General features: G+C 41.6%; 1 protein-coding gene across 2 annotated transcripts in view; it reads left to right on the top strand.

Annotated features, from left to right (window-relative positions):
- Positions 1 to 19,238, top strand: part of phip (PHIP subunit of CUL4-Ring ligase complex) — a 74,965-nt gene that overhangs the window by 45,162 nt on the left and 10,565 nt on the right. For both annotated transcript variants that reach the window (XM_083791124.1, XM_083791123.1), the window contains exons 23-35: positions 2,044 to 2,254; positions 3,391 to 3,501; positions 3,943 to 4,050; positions 5,559 to 5,683; positions 8,399 to 8,481; positions 9,489 to 9,600; positions 11,029 to 11,090; positions 11,221 to 11,376; positions 14,064 to 14,184; positions 15,773 to 15,898; positions 17,407 to 17,485; positions 17,582 to 17,644; positions 18,702 to 18,854. In XM_083791124.1, the coding sequence (XP_083647250.1) occupies positions 2,044 to 2,254; positions 3,391 to 3,501; positions 3,943 to 4,050; positions 5,559 to 5,683; positions 8,399 to 8,481; positions 9,489 to 9,600; positions 11,029 to 11,090; positions 11,221 to 11,376; positions 14,064 to 14,184; positions 15,773 to 15,898; positions 17,407 to 17,485; positions 17,582 to 17,644; positions 18,702 to 18,854 (1,510 nt within the window). The remainder of the gene's footprint in view (positions 1 to 2,043; positions 2,255 to 3,390; positions 3,502 to 3,942; positions 4,051 to 5,558; positions 5,684 to 8,398; positions 8,482 to 9,488; positions 9,601 to 11,028; positions 11,091 to 11,220; positions 11,377 to 14,063; positions 14,185 to 15,772; positions 15,899 to 17,406; positions 17,486 to 17,581; positions 17,645 to 18,701; positions 18,855 to 19,238) is intronic.

Raw genomic sequence — 19,238 nt, 5'->3', positions numbered from 1 at the left:
ACTCCAGTGATTAACTGTTGTATTCCTACACACCAGTGACTACTCCAGTGATTAACTGTTGTACTGCTATACATACCAGTGACTACTCCAGTGATTAACTGTTGTACTGCTATACATACCAGTGTCTACTCCAGTGATTAACTGTTGTACTGCTATACATACCAGTGACTACTCCAGTGATTAACTGTTGTACTGCTATACATACCAGTGTCTACTCCAGTGATTAACTGTTGTATTCCTATACATACCAGTGACTACTCCAGTGATTAACTGTTGTACTCCTATACATACCAGTGACTACTCCAGTGATTAACTGTTGTACTCCTATACATACCAGTGACTACTCCAGTGATTAACTGTTGTACTCCTATACATACCAGTGACTACTCCAGTGATTAACTGTTGTACTTATACATACCAGTGTCTACTCTAGTGATTAACTGTTGTACTCCTATACATACCAGTGACTACTCCAGTGATTAACTGTTGTACTTATACATACCAGTGTCTACTCTAGTGATTAACTGTTGTACTTCTATACATACCAGTGACTACTCCAGTGATTAACTGTTGTACTGCTATACATACCAGTGTCTACTCTAGTGATTAACTGTTGTACTCCTATACATACCAGTGACTACTCCAGTGATTAACTGTTGTACTTCTATACATACCAGTGACTACTCCAGTGATTAACTGTTGTACTGCTATACATACCAGTGTCTACTCCAGTGATTAACTGTTGTACTCCTATACATACCAGTGTCTACTCTAGTGATTAACTGTTGTACTTCTATACATACCAGTGACTACTCCAGTGATTAACTGTTGTACTTCTATACATACCAGTGACTACTCCAGTGATTAACTGTTGTATTCCTACACACCAGTGACTACTCCAGTGATTAACTGTTGTACTCCTATACATACCAGTGACTACTCCAGTGATTAACTGTTGTACTCCTATACATACCAGTGACTACTCCAGTGATTAACTGTTGTACTCCTATACATACCAGTGACTACTCCAGTGATTAACTGTTGTACTTATACATACCAGTGACTACTCCAGTGATTAACTGTTGTACTCCTATACATACCAGTGACTACTCCAGTGATTAACTGTTGTATTCCTACACACCAGTGACTACTCCAGTGATTAACTGTTGTACTTCTATACACACCAGTGACTACTCCAGTGATTAACTGTTGTACTTCTATACATACCAGTGACTACTCCAGTGATTAACTGTTGTACTTCTATACATACCAGTGACTACTCCAGTGATTAACTGTTGTACTTCTATACATACCAGTGACTACTCCAGTGATTAACTGTTGTACTTCTATACATACCAGTGACTACTCCAGTGATTAACTGTTGTACTCCTATACATACCAGTGACTACTCCAGTGATTAACTGTTGTACTCCTATACATACCAGTGTCTACTCCAGTGATTAACTGTTGTACTCCTATACATACCAGTGACTACTCCAGTGATTAACTGTTGTACTGCTATACATACCAGTGACTACTCCAGTGATTAACTGTTGTACTCCTATACATACCAGTGTCTACTCCAGTGATTAACTGTTGTACTCCTATACATACCAGTGACTACTCCAGTGATTAACTTTTGTACTCCTATACATACCAGTGACTACTCCAGTGATTAACTGTTGTACTTCTACATACCAGTGACTACTCCAGTGATTAACTGTTGTACTTCTACATACCAGTGACTACTCCAGTGATTAACTTTTGTACTCCTATACATACCAGTGACTACTCCAGTGATTAACTTTTGTACTCCTATACATACCAGTGACTACTCCAGTGATTAACTGTTGTACTCCTATACATACCAGTGACTACTCCAGTGATTAACTTTTGTACTCCTATACATACCAGTGACTACTCCAGTGATTAACTGTTGTACTCCTATACATACCAGTGACTACTCCAGTGATTAACTGTTGTACTCCTATACATACCAGTGACTACTCCAGTGATTAACTTTTGTACTCCTATACATACCAGTGACTACTCCAGTGATTACTCGGACTGGACGGCAGACGCGGGCATCAACCTGGAGCCGCCCAAGAAGAGCGTCAAAGTGAAGAAGAAGCGCAGCGACTCAGAGGAGGACAGAGAGAAGAAGAGAGAGAGGAATAAGGAGAGGAAGAAAGACAAGGCAGACAAAGACGAAGCGCTACCAAAGAAGAAGAAGCCAAAGGAGGAGAAAAGGAAGGTCTGTCCAGTCATCATCACCGCCTTTTCCGCTTTCCAACATTACGCTTTGTTTGTGAAATTGTGTCAAATTAAATAGATACAGAGCCTACACAGAGGCTCTATATATTATCTGTTCATCGCAGGCTATTCACAATGCAGATTGTATACAGCAGTGTTTCCCAAATAGTGGGTTGGGACCCATTTTGTGGGTTTTGAGTAATTATATATTCTTTTACGTTTCCTTCATTTGTTTTTAATTATTAGTAGGCTACAATTATCATTATTATTATTCAATAATATTGAATAATATTTTTCACAAATTTCCAAAGACATTCAAATTTTTTCATACATTTAAAACAAATCAAATAACTGTCATTAATACCTGTTTAAGAAGTTGTCCCGAGGGGGCATAGAACTAAAATGTTTGGGAACCACTGGTATATATCGCTGCTGTCAGGCAGAAACCTCTTATCTCTATATGCTGTAAATAAATGCCTTACTGTCACACACGTATCAAAAATAGCAGAGTGACAAGCTCAAGATGTGCTGCTTTATCTATTCGAATCACTTGCCACTGATAACTACAGTGACATGCATTGTTTAAAGGGATTGTGACATTAAAAAAAAGGTTTTGGAATTGTTCTTGTTTTTTTTTAGGTTTTCTAATCTCAATTGCACCCAAAAAACATGAACTTTTAACATTCAGTAGATTTTCTGTGATCTGGGGTTTTCTGGCTCAAACAGGTGCTCTGATTTGCCGGCAGTAAGTGACATCACTTACTGCAAATCCCATATATGTCAATGGGATTTGCCAGCAGATGTCACTGTTTTCACTGTGTTGCCTGTTTTCATTGTAGCTCAAAAGGCCCAAAAAACCCCAAAGAAAACTTCAGACCACAGAAAATCCACTGAATGTTCAAAGTTCAGGTTTTTTGGGTGTAATTGAGGTCATAAAACCTAAAAGAAAAAAGAAAAAGAAATGAAAATGAATGTCATAAAACCTTTAATTTATATACCGTCATATGACAAAGTATAAATTAAGCTTAAGAGGGTCGAATGAAACTAGCTTGTTCTTGTGTCAAGACATGCACATTTATGAACGAAACCATTATGAAACGATATATATAAAACATCTGTTTTGTCTGTTTTTCGCAGAGGCCAGAGTTCCAGGAAGCGGGGCTGACTTTAGAAGAGTGGCTACCGTCTAACTGGATCACAGACACGGTGCCTCGCAGGTGTCCTTATATTCCACAGATGGGGGACGAGGTACGACCACCTGTTTCTGCTTCTTTACACCAAACACTAAAGACGAGCATAGGAGTGCATTTTGTTTTACCCCTTTGTCGTTATGCCAATTAATTCCCCCCACACATATTTGCATGTTGTCACTGCTGTTGACGTAGAGCCTTCGTCCTAATCCTCCTGCCCCCTCCCAGCCCATAGCAATACGTGCAGTGATATCACCGTCTCCGCCACCGGCTTCTTCTCCCCAAACACAGGCCATTTATGTTCGTATATAGAGCGTGATGCATTGTGAGCTTGAAGAGTGGCTAATTTTGCTACTTTTGTGTGACACTGTGGTATGACCAAGTAGGGCATTAAATTACAGAAAAAGTTAAAATGATGGAGATGCAAGGTTTCTGCCTGACAGCAACGATAAGGTGTGTGTGTGTGTGTGTGTGTGTGCGCGTGCGCGTGCCTGTGCAGGTATACTACTTCAGACAGGGCCATGAAGCGTATGTGGAGATGGCTAAACAGAAAAAGATCTACAGCATCAACCACAAGAAACAGCCCTGGCACAAGATGGAGCTTCGGGTAAACAATGGCTTACTCTTTTCTTAAAGTGTAGCAGAAGGCAAGTAACTTTTGCGTCGGTTACACGTAACGTGAGCTTGTAGAACTTTCTTTCACGTCATCATTGTACAACAAAGTATAATACAGGGTTAAGTGGTTAAACAGACTAATCGATTTTGTCGACTATAACAAATCTTAAATTAATTTCACGCTTCTCGATTATTCGATTAAATTACACGGTAACTGGAAGAGTGGGCCAACTGAGAAGTCTGTTAAAACATGATTTGAACATTTGACATGTAACAAATAGCTACGAAATCTGGGTATAGCCATAGTCATGGCATACTGTAAACAATACATTTAATGGTACATTTAGGTCTGGTAATGTAAAAAGGCCAATTTCGCACGGAGGTGCTAGACTTCTGAGGTGCCCACTCTTCCTGCATCCACCTACATGAGCAAGATTAAGTCGATTATTGGTCATAAATTGTATCATTTTCGGTTAATTGCCCCAGCCTTACTAATTGTTTGACAAATAATTCCAGAAGCAATGCCACACTACCACTTGTTTCCAAGGTAATGTGTAAAACTCTATTGGAAGAAACCAAAAAAAAAAAAATAGACACACAATCCTAGCAGTAAATCACGACAAGCACGGCAGTAAAGCCTCTCTCACCGCCATGATCCATGTATTTTTATTGCCGACCCTCAAACGCTTGTGGAATATTTTGTCATCGTTGCTTTGTTACTGTGACAGGTGTGACAGCGCTGGTGTTTGACTTTCAGGAAGACTGCAGATATTTCTTGTTCATTTGAGCTGCTTGTCACGACTGAGAGCTGTTTGTGTGGTCGGTTCACGGCGCTTTCAAGTCATGGTCCCACAACGAAATGAACATAACCGTCCACTGGAAAATCTCTCTCTTAGAATTCTCAGAAGGTTTCTTAGTATTTCGTCTGTGTGGCATATGGTTGCATCCGCCGATCTTGAAGCGCGTTTATATAGTTTGTTTTGGGTACACGAATTGACGCAAACCCTGACTCTTAAAGGGACACTTCACCCTTTTTGCAAAATAATATATGTTAATGATGTTTAGAAGCTTTAGAACACTTTCCTGGGGGTCTTTATGTGTGTAATATGTGGTTTTAGCTATTTTAGATTGTAGCAGTGAGCACAGTGTCTCTGATGTCATGGACACTGGTCTCACTACCTTCCTGGACTACAATTCCCATAATCTTTTGGTGCACTGCTCCTCCTTGTGGATAGGGGGAAAGCTGTCTTACTGAGACAACATGTAGTCCAGGAAGGAAGTGAGCCCAGTGTCCATGACATCAGAGACACCGCGGACTCACTGCTACAATCTAAAATATCTAAAACCACATATTACATACATAAAGACCCCCAGGAAAGTGTTCTAACGCTTCTAAACGTCATTAACATATATGAAGTGTCCCTTTAACCCTTTGAGCTGGATGAAGATTCATTTGTCTTTGGTGTTTTACATATTTTGCTTTGGGTGTTTTGTGTTCAGGAGCAGGAGCTGATGAAGATTGTTGGAATCAAGTACGAGGTGGGCCTGCCCACACTGTGCTGTCTCAAGCTGTCCTTCCTGGACCCTGACACAGGCAAACTGACAGGAGGCTCTTTCTCTATGAAGTAAGTGTGTGTGTAAATTATTACTGTGCGTGAGTGAGTGTCTGTGGGGGTGATGTTCTCGTGACAGTTTTTGGTATTCATCAAATTCTTAGTACCCCTGATTTATTTACTTCTTCAGAGGGTTCTTAAAAGTAAACAAGTAAGTAGTGACTTATTTATACAGCGCCTTTTTACACAAAGGTTGCAAATCAAGCAGACAGAATAAAAACATTGTTGGAAAAAAACAAAACAATGACATGCTGAAGAGATAGATCACGCTCGCAGATGGTATAAAAACCATGAGCCAGGGAATAGAGATGGCCAGATGGGTCTTTATAAGACAGGGCAACACATAATTCTAAACAGAGGAAATTCAACTGGCATTCTCATAAACAATAAATAGTTGTATGGTGTACATTTTGGGTAATTGTGTTTGAACTCTAGCTTTAGCGGAATAATATTTCATTTAAATGTTTGTGCTCCATGATCAAATAGCTGGTTTCAAATGCTAGACATGTACATTCTACAATGTACACGTTCATAGGCCAATACTATTAAGTACAGTCAATAGTACTAACTTACTCCACGTGTGATGTTATTACTGCATGCATGTGCAGTTCAAACGGATCCATGCCCACTACCCGTACAGTCGCCTTTTTCAGAATTGTTTAATTAATTAAAATGACATTTCCATATGTTACAAAACAACTGAAATTGTTGTCTATAATGTATATCGTCTCTGTCGGGTGGAAACCTCATATGTCCAAATCTGTTACTTTCCAGGATCCAAATTCAAAAATGGCAAAAGCAGCAGATCTACAAGCTCAAAACGCGTCACTTCGTGCCACATTTCGAGTTTGTGCCTCTGGTACTTTTGAAATGTTTGTGTGCCGCTGTAGTATGATCAAGTAGTGCATCACTTTACGAAGAATAACAAAACAAACATTTAGAATAATGGAGATAAGGGGTTGCTGCCCGACAGCAACGATATGGAGTGGTATGTACATATCGGATATTGTCACTTCCACGTCTGTTGCCCTGCCATTGCATGTGTTCAAAAAGTGCTTGTTGAGTTTTATATGTCTGTTTGTTTAGAGGTAGTGTAGTTGCTGTCCTAAACTCTGGGACAGACCTAGTAGAGCTGCCTCAGAGTTTAGGACAGCAACTGCACATTCCCTCTTCCGTTTAAGCCTGGCTTTCTAGTCTAGAGCTAAAGCAGACCCAGTAAAATCCTCTGTTTAAGCCTGGCTTTCTAGTCTAGAGCTAAAACAGACCCAGTAAAATCCTCTGTTTAAGCCTGGCTTTCTAGTCTAGAGCTAAAGCAGACCCAGTAAAATCCTCTGTTTAAGCCTGGCTTTCTAGTCTAGAGCTAAAGCAGACCCAGCTAAATCCTCTGTTTAAGCCTGGCTTTCTAGTCTAGAGCTAAAGCAGACCCAGTAAAAATCCTCTGTTTAAGCCTGGCTTTCTAGTCTAGAGCTAAAGCAGACCCAGTAAAATCCTCTGTTTAAGCCTGGCTTTCTAGTCTAGAGCTAAAGCAGACCCAGTAAAATCCTCCGTTTAAGAGGGTGTAAAACTTTACCCATAAAGATGGACCTGTGAGGGACCTGTGACGGTCCCTTTTTACACAGAATTATTAAATGATCAATTTACGATTTTTGCTGTGTGGTTGAGTCAGGGCTTAAAGCTCTCAGTCCTGGGTACTGATTTCAGTCCTGAGGATTTCATAGGGGTCATTTAATGAGATCACTGTAATTTAATGAGATCATTTTCAGTCATGGGATTTTTTTGGAGCTTTAAGCCCTGGGTTGAGTTGAGGCCATGTGCTCTGTGGCTAGATGCGCATTTGTGCGTCACACTCACACTACTGGATTCGCTATGAGCATTTTCATAATTTTGTATTAAATAATCTGACATATATAAATATCTTGTACACAAAACATCCTCTGTCATCTCCATTGCTCCCCCTGGTGTACAAATTAAAGAGGGCACATTCTTGGGATGAAACAAACCACAATAAACAAATATATTACAAATATGTTTATTTGTGCACAATGTTGATGACAATTAATTTAATTCCATGACGCAGTGGTTCTCAAAGTAGGGACCGGAGATCCCAGAGATCCTTGAGTGGGTTCCTAGGGGGTCCACACACTCCCCAGGTCAGGTTTGACCACTTTAACCCATTCTGACCGGGCACCCATTTTGGTGTCGGCATCATGCTATGCTTTAGCTATTGAAAAATAGCAGATCTACAAGCTCATATCGCGCCACCGAGTGGCGCGATACGAGCTTGTAGGTCTGCTATTTTTTTTTTAATCGAAGAACGACTGACATTTTTAGAATCTGATCTCAGGTCAGAATGGGTTCATCAGACCAGTGTGTGACCAGTGGAAACCTTCGTATGAATCTGATCTCAGGTCAGAATGGGTTAATGCTGATCTACAAACGCACAACGTGTCGTATGGCATTGCCATCGGATATTTTCAAAAATATCTTGAAATAAAATATTATTATTGCAAATAAATATTAATTTGGGGGTCCTTGACATGAAGTTGTTTGAGAACCAACCACTGCTAATCACCCATGATTGTGTTGAACGTTGGTTATGAGTTGAAATGACTTCTGTTCTAATTCCACACCACCACCATCTTTACCCGCCTTGTTTGTTACTGGGTTCGGTCGGTATGCTCTCACTGTTCTGTCATAGCCTTGGACTAATTTGCATATTTGCCATAGGTACCATGACATGCCTGATGTCATTGACTTCCTGATTCTGCGGCAGCAGTTTGACAATGCCAGAGACAGACAGTGGAGTATAGGTCAGTACCTCTCAATGCATCGCAGCATGACTCGATCATACATGGTGATTTTCTTTTATAAATTGATGTATTTTAAACCAGTCTTGGTGCACTTACTGGCATCTGACTCTGTGGAAATTCTGAAACATGAGGTTATATCTTCTCTTCTTCTCTGGAATCCTGCCTCAAAGCAGACCAGAGGTAGAAAACTGTCATTCCCTGATGTCATCGCAAGTGTGCCAGTAAGCAGGAACTGGGCATGGCAATGAAGGACCGGGAAGTCTGGCGTGGCATTGTGAAATCCATGATCTCGACCACGGTGAAAAAATGATGAATTATTTTGCGGACCCCCCCTGGCTATGCGTCGCGGACCCCACTTTGGGAACCACTGGCCTAGAGCACGTCACGAGTTGATTGTGAGGGGCCTTCAAATGGCCGGCCTCTCCAAAAAGGGGGCCAGTTAACACCCCGAGCGGCATAAATGGAGTCCTCCGTCCTATCAAATAGTAAGGCCCAGCGCTCAGAACGTGAACAACTCTTGATCTAAATCATTCCGTCCAATTCTAAGCAAAGATTATGTTTTAGACGGCCTATCGCGGTCCCGTCGCTAGTCGCGTTAGAATTAATCATACCTCCCGTTGTTGTCGATCGCCTCGGGAGTGTTTTGGCGACATCAAGCTACTTCAGCTACATCCGGGACAGCGCCTGGTGCGTCGCTAAATGTGCTCCGTTGCTGCAAATCGCCGGGCGCTCTGATTTTATGGTCCTAAATACCCCCCGGCGTTCGTGGTGTTAACAAGGTACTTCTGCAATATCAGCCATTATAGGAAGAGGCGTTGTTTCCTTTATCCATGATTCATGTCTGCTGTGTCTGAAGCATGTCAATTGTATTGTATGTAACATTGTTCTGCCCTGTAGCCACGTTTTCTTATTGTCTGACTGCACTGGCAGAGTTTATGTCCTTTGTAACAAGGTATTCTTGTACTTCTGTTTATGTGGACATAAATAAATGTTTCAAATGTGTACAGGTGACAGGTTCCGGTCAGTGATTGATGACGCATGGTGGTTTGGAACCATTGAGAGCCAGGAGCCCTTCCAGACCCAATATTCCGACAGTCTGTTCCAGTGCTACAATGTGTGGTGTGTATGGATATGTCTACTCACAGCCCTGGAAAGGGAACTTCCACTGGAATTAACCACATGTTATATGGCTTTACATACAAGGAATTGAGGTGCAATGTTTGACTGTAACAGAGCAACGACCTGCTGTCTACAGTGCACGAAATAATGTGACAACCAGACATTAAAGTTATTATTGGTAAAGTCATATTTTGTATCCAGAGTTCTCGCAGACACATTTCATTGACATGAGATGTTTATAAGATAAGATGTTTCTTTACATTTTATTTATACGATTAGATAGATTGTGTTTATGAGATAAGGGGCTCCATTTTCACCGCCGCCGTTGCCCGCGACGCGGCCCGCAAGTCAGCCGCTGCCCGAAAATTAGTATAGAGTATAGGAGCTCGCTCTGTCCCTTAATGGTATTTTGCTCCAGCGTCACCCGCTATCTATTATGCCGACACCGGTATTTCCGCCTAGAGGTGTGGTCATGGGCGTGTTGGCACGCTTTCCCCTAAATTGCTATTTTGGTCACACACATTTGGGAAGGCGCATAGTTGAGTTTAAAAGCAGCTGTAATGCCAAATTAGTTTGGTATAGCAGCACAAGTGAGACTTCAAGGCAGCAACACATCTCTCTTCTATGGGCTATAGACTGTAAGGCTTTGAAGCTCTTAAAGAGCATATAGTGATTGGTTTAATTATTGTAACGCCCAAACCACACCTATGCATAATGTAACGGTTAACGGAGGTGTTTTAGGGATTTAGACAGGTAACGAAAATACCAACTTTAGTGGGGGAATACCCCTTCCCCATTACTAAATCCCCAAATAGTGTATTTAGAATGCTCGAACGAAAATGGAGCCCAATATGTTTTCTATAAGATTGTAAAATGAGATGGATAAGATAAGAGATGACACACTTTGGTCATACTTTGAAGATATGGTTGCTTGCTTGGTTGCTTTGTCGGCCAGCATCAGCATTTAGCATTTTGGCTGGTTGAAGACCTGCGGCATTCTGGATCAATTTGAGAGGCTTAAGTGCAGATGCCGGTAGGCCAGTAAGGAGAGAGTTGCAATAGTCAGGTTTTTTTTATATGACTGATGTCTGAATAAGGGGCTGGGCTGACTCCGTCCTGGGTGAGGAAGGGTCTGATCCTTCGAATGTTATATACAGTATATCTATCTGTTATATAGACATTTTATTAATGCAAGAACAAATGGCTTCTATTTCACCATGCTAACCATTCAGGAAGATTGGACTATTGGAATCGTCACAGTCGACTCTGAGACACCGGTCGAGTAGACAGAAGTGGCATCTTATAATGAGAATAACACAAATTATATGATGATAAGGTTGTAAAGTTAGAGCTATATGAAACCCCCCCATAAACGTATGCATCGAGTTTACAAATTAGATTTTGTTGTCGATGTGTTCTTTGTCCTAGCTGGGATAACGGAGACACGGAGAAGATGAGTCCGTGGGACATGGAGCCCATTCCTAATGAGGGTGAGTCCCTCTCTAGTGACATGCAAACACACACGCTCACACATACATACACACACGCACACAAATGGGACCTGAACATATACACACACTTTCTTCCTCCCCCTTACTCTGGTTCATTCCCTGTCTGCAGCATCGTTCCCAGATGAGTTGGGCCTGAGTGTTCCGTTGACAGAAGAGGAGCAGAGGGAGCTGCTCTACGTCCCGATGGAAGGAGAGTGGGGCTCCTGTGCGCGCTCTGAAGAGTGCGAACGCATTATCAAAGCCATCGACCAGCTCTGCACGCTCGGTATGGTGTCTTCTTGCCTTAAATAAAATGTTCCGTTGGCTATATTCATTCCATAACTCATAAACCTAAGCTGAACTTTCACCGCTTATGTGACCAACATAACTTAACCCATTTTGGCCTGACATCGAAAATTAAAAAAAGATCCTGACAGTTTTCTGAAATACCTATGTTTCTGTATCAGTGGGTCTTAATATTTCATGTCAAGGACCCCAAAAATGATATGTAATTGGCCGCCAACCCCCATCTGAAAATATGTTATTCCAGGAACCCCTCAGAAGCAAAGATTTCAGTTAAAAACGTTCGCTCTGAAAGAATATATATTCAAAGATTTGTGCCGCAATTTTTTAAAATAGCAGACCTACAAGCTCGTAGCGCGGCACTCGGTGCTGCGCTATGAGCTTGTAGATCTGCTATTTTTCAATAGCTAAAGTATAACATAATGCTTGAAACACCAAGAGGAGTTCCCGCCCAGAATGGGTTAACCCAAGAGAACTGAGACCCCGCAAAATGCCCTCATTTTACGCAAAGTTAGGATTTGTTGAGGACTATTTTTGTTCCTGGAAGCTTTAGTGCATGTACGCAGTATGCACGCACGCACGCGCAGTCGCACACACACACACACACACACACACACACACACACACACACACACACGCACACACACACACACACACACGCACACACACACACGCACGTATTATGAGATCATCAGCCACGTCATCTAAGCTAGGATGGGAAGTGGCCTGTGAAGACGATTTCTCATAAAGCTGTTAAAGCCCTTCTCGTCCATGCTGATGTCTCCATGATGTCTCATCTGCCTGGGTCATCCACATGAGCCTGCATTCTATACGTCTGTTAACAGCAATACATGGCAAACATGCCAGGGGGGATACGGTAGCATTTTGAATTGATGTAAAAAGGCATCACCACATTATTCCATATGCATACAGTAATAATAGTAATAGTAATAATAATAATATAAAGGTTATTTGTATACAGTAGTACATTTCATACAGAACATGCAGCTCAAAGGGCTTTGCATTACAATTACTTAAAAAGCAAACAAACAAACATCAAACCAGGAAACGGATTAAAAGGAAGCAAACAGGAAAAAGAAAACAAGAGAAACTTCAAAAGAAAACGGCTAAGATTCTTAAGCAAAGCACATAAACAATGAATAAGAAATAAATAAATAAATTACCTTAAAAGTATTGTGAAGAGTAAAGACAATTGAAGGCCTAAGTAAAAAAAAAGGATATGTTTCAAAGTGTCAGATAAGATTTCAACAGAGCCTGTCTCTAACCTCATTATGTAAGGTTCCATAATTTGGAAGCATAAATTGAAGAAAGCTGCATCTCGAATGTTCTCTTATGCATATCTAAGCCTGCAATAGAGGATCAAGGGCTTGTGAAGGAACATAAAACAACAGGGAGCCTGTGATGTAGACTGATGTAGAGCTTTATAAACCAGTGGAATGACTCTAGAATCGACTCTGGAAGACACAGGGAGCCAGTTGGTCTGTAGCTGTAGACTGGAGTGATGTGTTCTCAGTTTTTCTGAATAAGATTTGACCTTTTAACGAACCTTTTTAGTTTTCTTGTATTTTTAAATACAGTAGCAAAAATACTGATAATAGCAGGCTAATAATCGATTATAGTCAATTATGAGAAATCTATTCGAATGTGTGTACATCATTTCATTGAAGTATAATACCGGTATTAATGTTCTACGTTTTCAGTTGGTCTTGAATTCCATAGCCTTAGATTGAGCACTGTTGTTGATGTGAATGTTGAAGTCATATTTGGTGATAATGAGAGCAGTCGGCTCAGATAATTCTGGCAGAGATAGTGGTATACCAGTATGTGCTGGCCAGTATGTACAGAGGCCTGTATGTCATAATGATAAGTAGGCTTCAGGTTTAAGGGCACTAGGGCAAGATTTTCAAAGGATGAGAACTTACCCAGGTAACCTTTGTACTGCTACGTAAACCTTTCTGTGTAGATAGTGTCATGTCCACCTCGCCTTTGTTCCTGTTTCACTGACTGATGCCTGAATAAGGCGAACATGCCTCAATATGTGTCACAATGTCCAACCAGGTTGTAGCTTAAGTGTTAGGTTTCAAGTACAGCGCTCTTCTGTAACATTTCATGGCAGAGGCCGACCACCTTTTGTCAGCATGACGTTATTGTACATTATAACGGTCTGTGAAGTGTCAACAAAATGAATAACTCAAGAATGAAAAACGATCGATCACAGCCCATGACTGCCTTCAAAATCAAAATGTATAATTCTAACGTAGTTCAGAAGATCAAAGAATCTTGAGAAAATTAATGTGAGACATATGGAAGATGTTTTGACAACATTTTAACAATGCAACAAAAATATTTTCAGGCTGGGGATTCACGGCTAAATACATATTAAGTTGGGGTCCTTGACAATGTTTTTGCGAACCAGTGACCTAAAGGTCATGGGTTATTGCGTTTGCAATAATGTCTTGTCAGGCTTCAAAGCTGCAGCTATATATGAATGTGGTCTTATATTACCGTCTTCATTTAAAGGTTTGATTACAACCTCTATATCTATGCCTAAAGTGAACCCTGTCTCGTCCCGCTGAGTTTTCCCAATTACTAACCTTTCCTTTCCTGTTCTATTTCCCAATCCCCACCCTCTCACCACCCTCTCCTCAGATGTGGCGGCTCCATTTGCCTTCCCAGTCGACCTCCAAGCCTACCCCACCTACTGCACCGTGGTGGCCTACGTCACTGACCTCAGCACCATGCGCCAAAGGCTAGAGAACCGATTCTACAGGTACGCCATGCCTGCAAGCCTGTCTGTGAGTGGCTGGGTAGCCTCGATACCCAGGCTTTCATTTCGTCTGCGCGAAAGATGAAAGCCTGGAAAAAGCCGTGGGCTGAACCAGTCTAAAAGTGGGAGTCAACCCTTCCGCGTAGGCGTCACTCTAAATGATGTGACGTAGCGCTGCACTAGGGGGGAGAGGAGGGGCCGGGGGTGACGGACAGATCGATGAGATCCAATCAGGGTGCACGCTTTTATGAGACGCGACCCTCCCATCTAGGCCAGAAATGTCTCTGCTTAGGTCAGGCTAGTGGCTGGGTAATGAAAATGAAGCCAAGTCTCTGTCAGGTGGAAACCCGACAGAGTCCAAAACTGTTACTTTTCAGCATTCAAATAAGAAAATGGCAAAAGTAACAGATCCACAAGCTCAAAACGTGGTGCTTTGTGCCGTGTTTCGGGCTTGTTGTGGATCTGCTTCTTTTGATGCTTTTGTGTGACGCTGTAGTCGGATCAAGTAGTGAATCAGTGCCGTCGCCAGGCGTACACGCAGTGCGCACTGTGCGTAGGGCAACACACCGAGGGGGGGGGCAACAAAATGCACCAAGCCGATCCTCATAATAATAATTGTCTCCGCGGCTCTGCCGCTTTATAACGAGCCCCCCATCGCCCGTGAGTGCTTGCGTCCTCGAGTTTCATGCTTGCTCATGTGGATCTGCAGTGCTCAGAGCTGAAAGGAGATTGCTGCCCGACAAAAGCAAAATGTAACATTGCTGTCGGGCACGAACCTTGTATGTCTTTGCAAATTTACTTCATCGTACAGGTGGGACACACAAAAGTAGCGGGAAATGCCGATCTACAAGCTCACAAGGCGCCCCATCGCGATGCGTTGTAAGCTCGAAGATGCTTGCTATTTCTTTTTTTAAATGTTGAATGTGAAAGTGGTAAAGTCTGCGGGTTTATACATATTTAACCAATGAAAAGTATAAACAGGAGCTTCTGACTAAATAACTACATTGAATCCATCGGAGCACAGGTACTTTTTAAAAGTTCGGGTTTGGGTTTCTGCCAGGCTGCCACAAAATGAATTTTTTTTGACAGCTTCATTGACAATGCAATATATATCGTTGCTGTCGGGTAGAAACCTCCTATCTCCATATTCTAACTTTCTGTGTTTTTTTTTGTAAAAATGCTGCAGTCAGAACTGCAGCATCACTCCCAATCTTCCGCCGTAGTCTGAAAACCCACCTTTTCAGACTCCATCGTGGCCCATAGCACTCACCCTACCCCCTTAGATAGCATTTCTGTAGACTTAGATAGCATTTGATACAGACTTATAGCAGACTTGTAGACAGCACTATAATTGCATTGTACTGTATGTAGTCATAGCACGTCATAGTACATACTGTATGTATAGCATAGTATAGTATATATGTATAGTGTCATTATATAGATATTCCACTGTTACGTTCTTAGCTTACGCATGTTTCATGATAATGCTTTTTATGTGATGTATTCCCATGCTTTTTTGTTCTTGCTTAATGTAAATCGCTCTGGATTAAGAGCGTCTGCTAAATGCCTAAATTGCTAATTGTGTGTCCAGGCGTGTGTCGTCTCTGATGTGGGAGGTTCGCTACATCGAACACAACGCCCAGACGTTCAACGAGCCGGGGGCGTTCATCGTCACCACCGCCAAGTTTGTCTCCGACCTCATGCTGCAATTCATTAAGTAAGTCTCTCCTACTGTATGATTAATTAAGCAATAATAGACCAGAGGGAGCGCTATACCATGAGGTATTGGCACTGCTGTGCCCACAGACTGTGGCTCACACCGGGGCCAATATCTCACAGTGTGGCACATCTTCAGTGTAGTGTTTATAGCACAGACAATTTTTTAAATACTACTTGGATGTCAAGACATTGATGACACGAGTTTATTATGAAAGTTTATCCCATGACAAACGTAGTTCCTTCATTCCTTCCCTATTCTAGCGCATCCAGGTGCAGGTTTGTGGAAGTGGAATTAACTTGATTTGGCTCATTTGGGCTATTTAGCTACAGGGTGTTAATTGGTAATTATCATCAAAAAATGTAATGTAAGTCATTTTCACCCAGTAGCAAAATGATGCTTTTATGTTATTGGCAACAGGAGATAGAAGCGCTCATTAGAATGACTCAGCCAATCAAAATGCAAGTTTGAAACTAACTGTGGTACAATGCGAGGGAAATGAGTGTGATTGAATGCTTGCCTCTTGTTAAGCATGTCAATTTAATAGGGCTGGTTCAGTCAAAATGTTCAAATATTCAGAAATGTTGCTATTTGGACATCATTTAAATAATGGGATGGTTCAGGGTTCATGTGCAATTGTGCATGTGGACAGTGGAGCTGATGAGTTCAACCGCTTACAATAATTATGTTGCCATGTTGATCTGCCCCTGGCTGCTTGTGGGTGTTTAGGCCACTGTTGTGTTGGAGTGAAGTGGTTAATTGGTGGTTATTTGGCCATAGCAACCTTTTGTTTCATCTCTTTGAACAAAACTGCTTCATAAGAACAAATTATATAGCTAATGATAGACTGATGATACTTGATAGCCTGATTCGCTGAACAACATACTACAATTGTCTTTATGTAGACATAGCACTATATAGTTTATCTGCATAGTTTGATTATATAGATATATTCCACTGTTATGTTCGTAGTTTACGTATGATTCATGATAACTAGTCTTTATGTATAAGTATCGCCATGTTTTTATTTAGTTCTTGCTTAATGTAAATCGCTCTGGATTAACCCATTTTTGGTGGGAACGCCTTTTAGCATTATGTTATGCTTTAGTTATTGAAAAATAGCAGATCTACAAGCTCATATCGCGCCACCGAGTGGCACGCTACGAGCTTGCTATTTTAGAAAAACCGAAGAACGACTGACATAGAAACATAGCTTTTTCAGAAAACTGTCATTTTCAAACTTAACCATTTTTAGAATCTGATCTCAGACCTAAATGGATTAAGAGCGTCCGCTAAATGCCCAAATTGTAAATTGCAATGCAACCGGCTTCGACTGATTTAACACAGACAAGATGCCAGTCCAGCCATTGTTTGGACCATGTGACATGCAGTGTCTGTCAACCTCTGCTCCTAATGGCGGACAAACGTCTCCTCTATTAATGTCAAATGATCTTACTCATACATTCTCTTTCCTTCTCTTTTCATCTCATCCTATATCTCCTTCCCAGGGACCAAAGTCTGACAGACATCATTCCCCTGTATAAAACTATGAAGAAGGCTACTTTCTCTGATGATTCTGACGATACGGTTAGTGCGCGCATGCCGAAAACCTTTTTATCTGCAGTTTGTTCCCGTCCTTGTTTTGCGACTTTTATCTTACAGTGTTTTCCCATGTCCATGCAGGATGAGGAGGAGGAGGAGGATGAAGATACTAACACTCCTGGAACATCCACAAGAAACCAAAAGGTAACGTGTCAAAACCACTGACGTCGCGTTAACCCATTCTGACCTGAGATCAGATTCATACGAGGTTTCCGCCGGACACACTCTGGTCTGATGAACCCATTCTGACCTGAGATCAGATTCTAAAAATGTCAGTCGCTCTTCGATTTTTCAAAAAATAGCAGACCTACAAGCTCGTATCGCGCCACTCGGTGGCGCGATATGAGCTTGTAGATCTCATAGCCATAGATCTCATAGCCATTTGGCTATTCTGAGTGGCCAAAGAGCATTGATCACGCCTCCAGGTCTTTAGTTTACTCAAGTTAGGGAATAAGACCTGGTACTTAAGACACGCAAAATACAGCCCTAATGTTAAACTGAAATTCATGTGCTCATGGCTCTAAAGTGAACTGGAATTCAATATTTGCGTGGCTCTAAATTGAAACTGAAATTCAATGTTGCATGGCCCTAAAGTTACAAACTACAAATTGCAATTTGACTGATTACATTTCTTGCTATAGGCGTGCTCTCGTTCTAAAATTGAGGGGCATCTTATGAGCGGAGCCATCAACAGAGTCGTATAACTGTAGTGCAATTGTTGCAATAAATGGTTAAATCTCTTTATAACGTGAGTGGCCTTGACTGAATTGTTAAAAAAGATAGATGTGTCATGTATTGTCCTTTTGACGACCCCTCTCATTTATTTACAAGCTCCTGTCATGTTGTCCTTTTGAAGACCCCTCTCATTTATTTACAAGTCATGTTTTTCATTTAACCCATTCTGACCGGGCACCCATTTTGGTGTCAGCATCATATGCTTTAGCTATTTAAAAATAGCAGATCTACAAGCTCATATCGCGCCACCGAGTGGCGCGATACGAGCTTGTAGGTCTGCTATTTTTGAAAAAAATCGAAGAACGACTGACATTTTTAGAATCTGATCTCAGGTCAGAATGGGTTCATCAGACCAGTGTGTGTCCGGCGGAAACCTCGTATGAATCTGATCTCAGGTCAGAATGGGTTAATACCTTTATCGTGTATGTATTGATTGATAGGCTGATCTTTTTATTCATTTCCGTAGGGGCGGCGACCCATGAAGCGCCAGGTGCGTACGCGCCCTCCGTCCTACGACCCCCAGGCCTGGAGGGGGCGCTGTAAGGAGCTGCTGGACCTCATCTTCCAATGTGAAGACTCTGAGCCTTTCAGAGAACCTGTTGATCTGCAGGAGTACCCGGTACCTTTAACACACCTCTCTGTTCTGCGCATGATGTTCCTTAATACGCTTCATCACCCTTTAATACCAGGGGGGCAGTCAGACAGATATTTTGTGAAGCCTGAAACTCCTGAAAGTTCATATAATGGCCTGTTGTGGCGCTGTCATTGGACCCAGAAAAACCCATAGCCCCATAGAAGTCCATGTATTTGGGCCCAACTTCACCTAGACTGTATTACCTTAATAAACATGGTCATGAATACTTTCTGCTTCCAGTCACTAGTTTAAAGTCTCATTTCTAATGTCATAATATTCTTTTTGGAAAATTATGGTCCCATTTATTAAAAAAATTCATCAATTAAAGTCGCGCATGTTCTGAGGGGCGTGGCTACCGTTACAGTCTAT

Source organism: Protomyctophum parallelum, assembly GCF_964188405.1.
Source record: "Protomyctophum parallelum genome assembly, chromosome: 19".
NCBI classification, from domain to species: Eukaryota; Metazoa; Chordata; class Actinopteri; order Myctophiformes; family Myctophidae; genus Protomyctophum; species Protomyctophum parallelum.
Note: the sequence above shows the minus strand (reverse complement) of the source record. Positions and strands in the feature narration are given on the sequence as shown.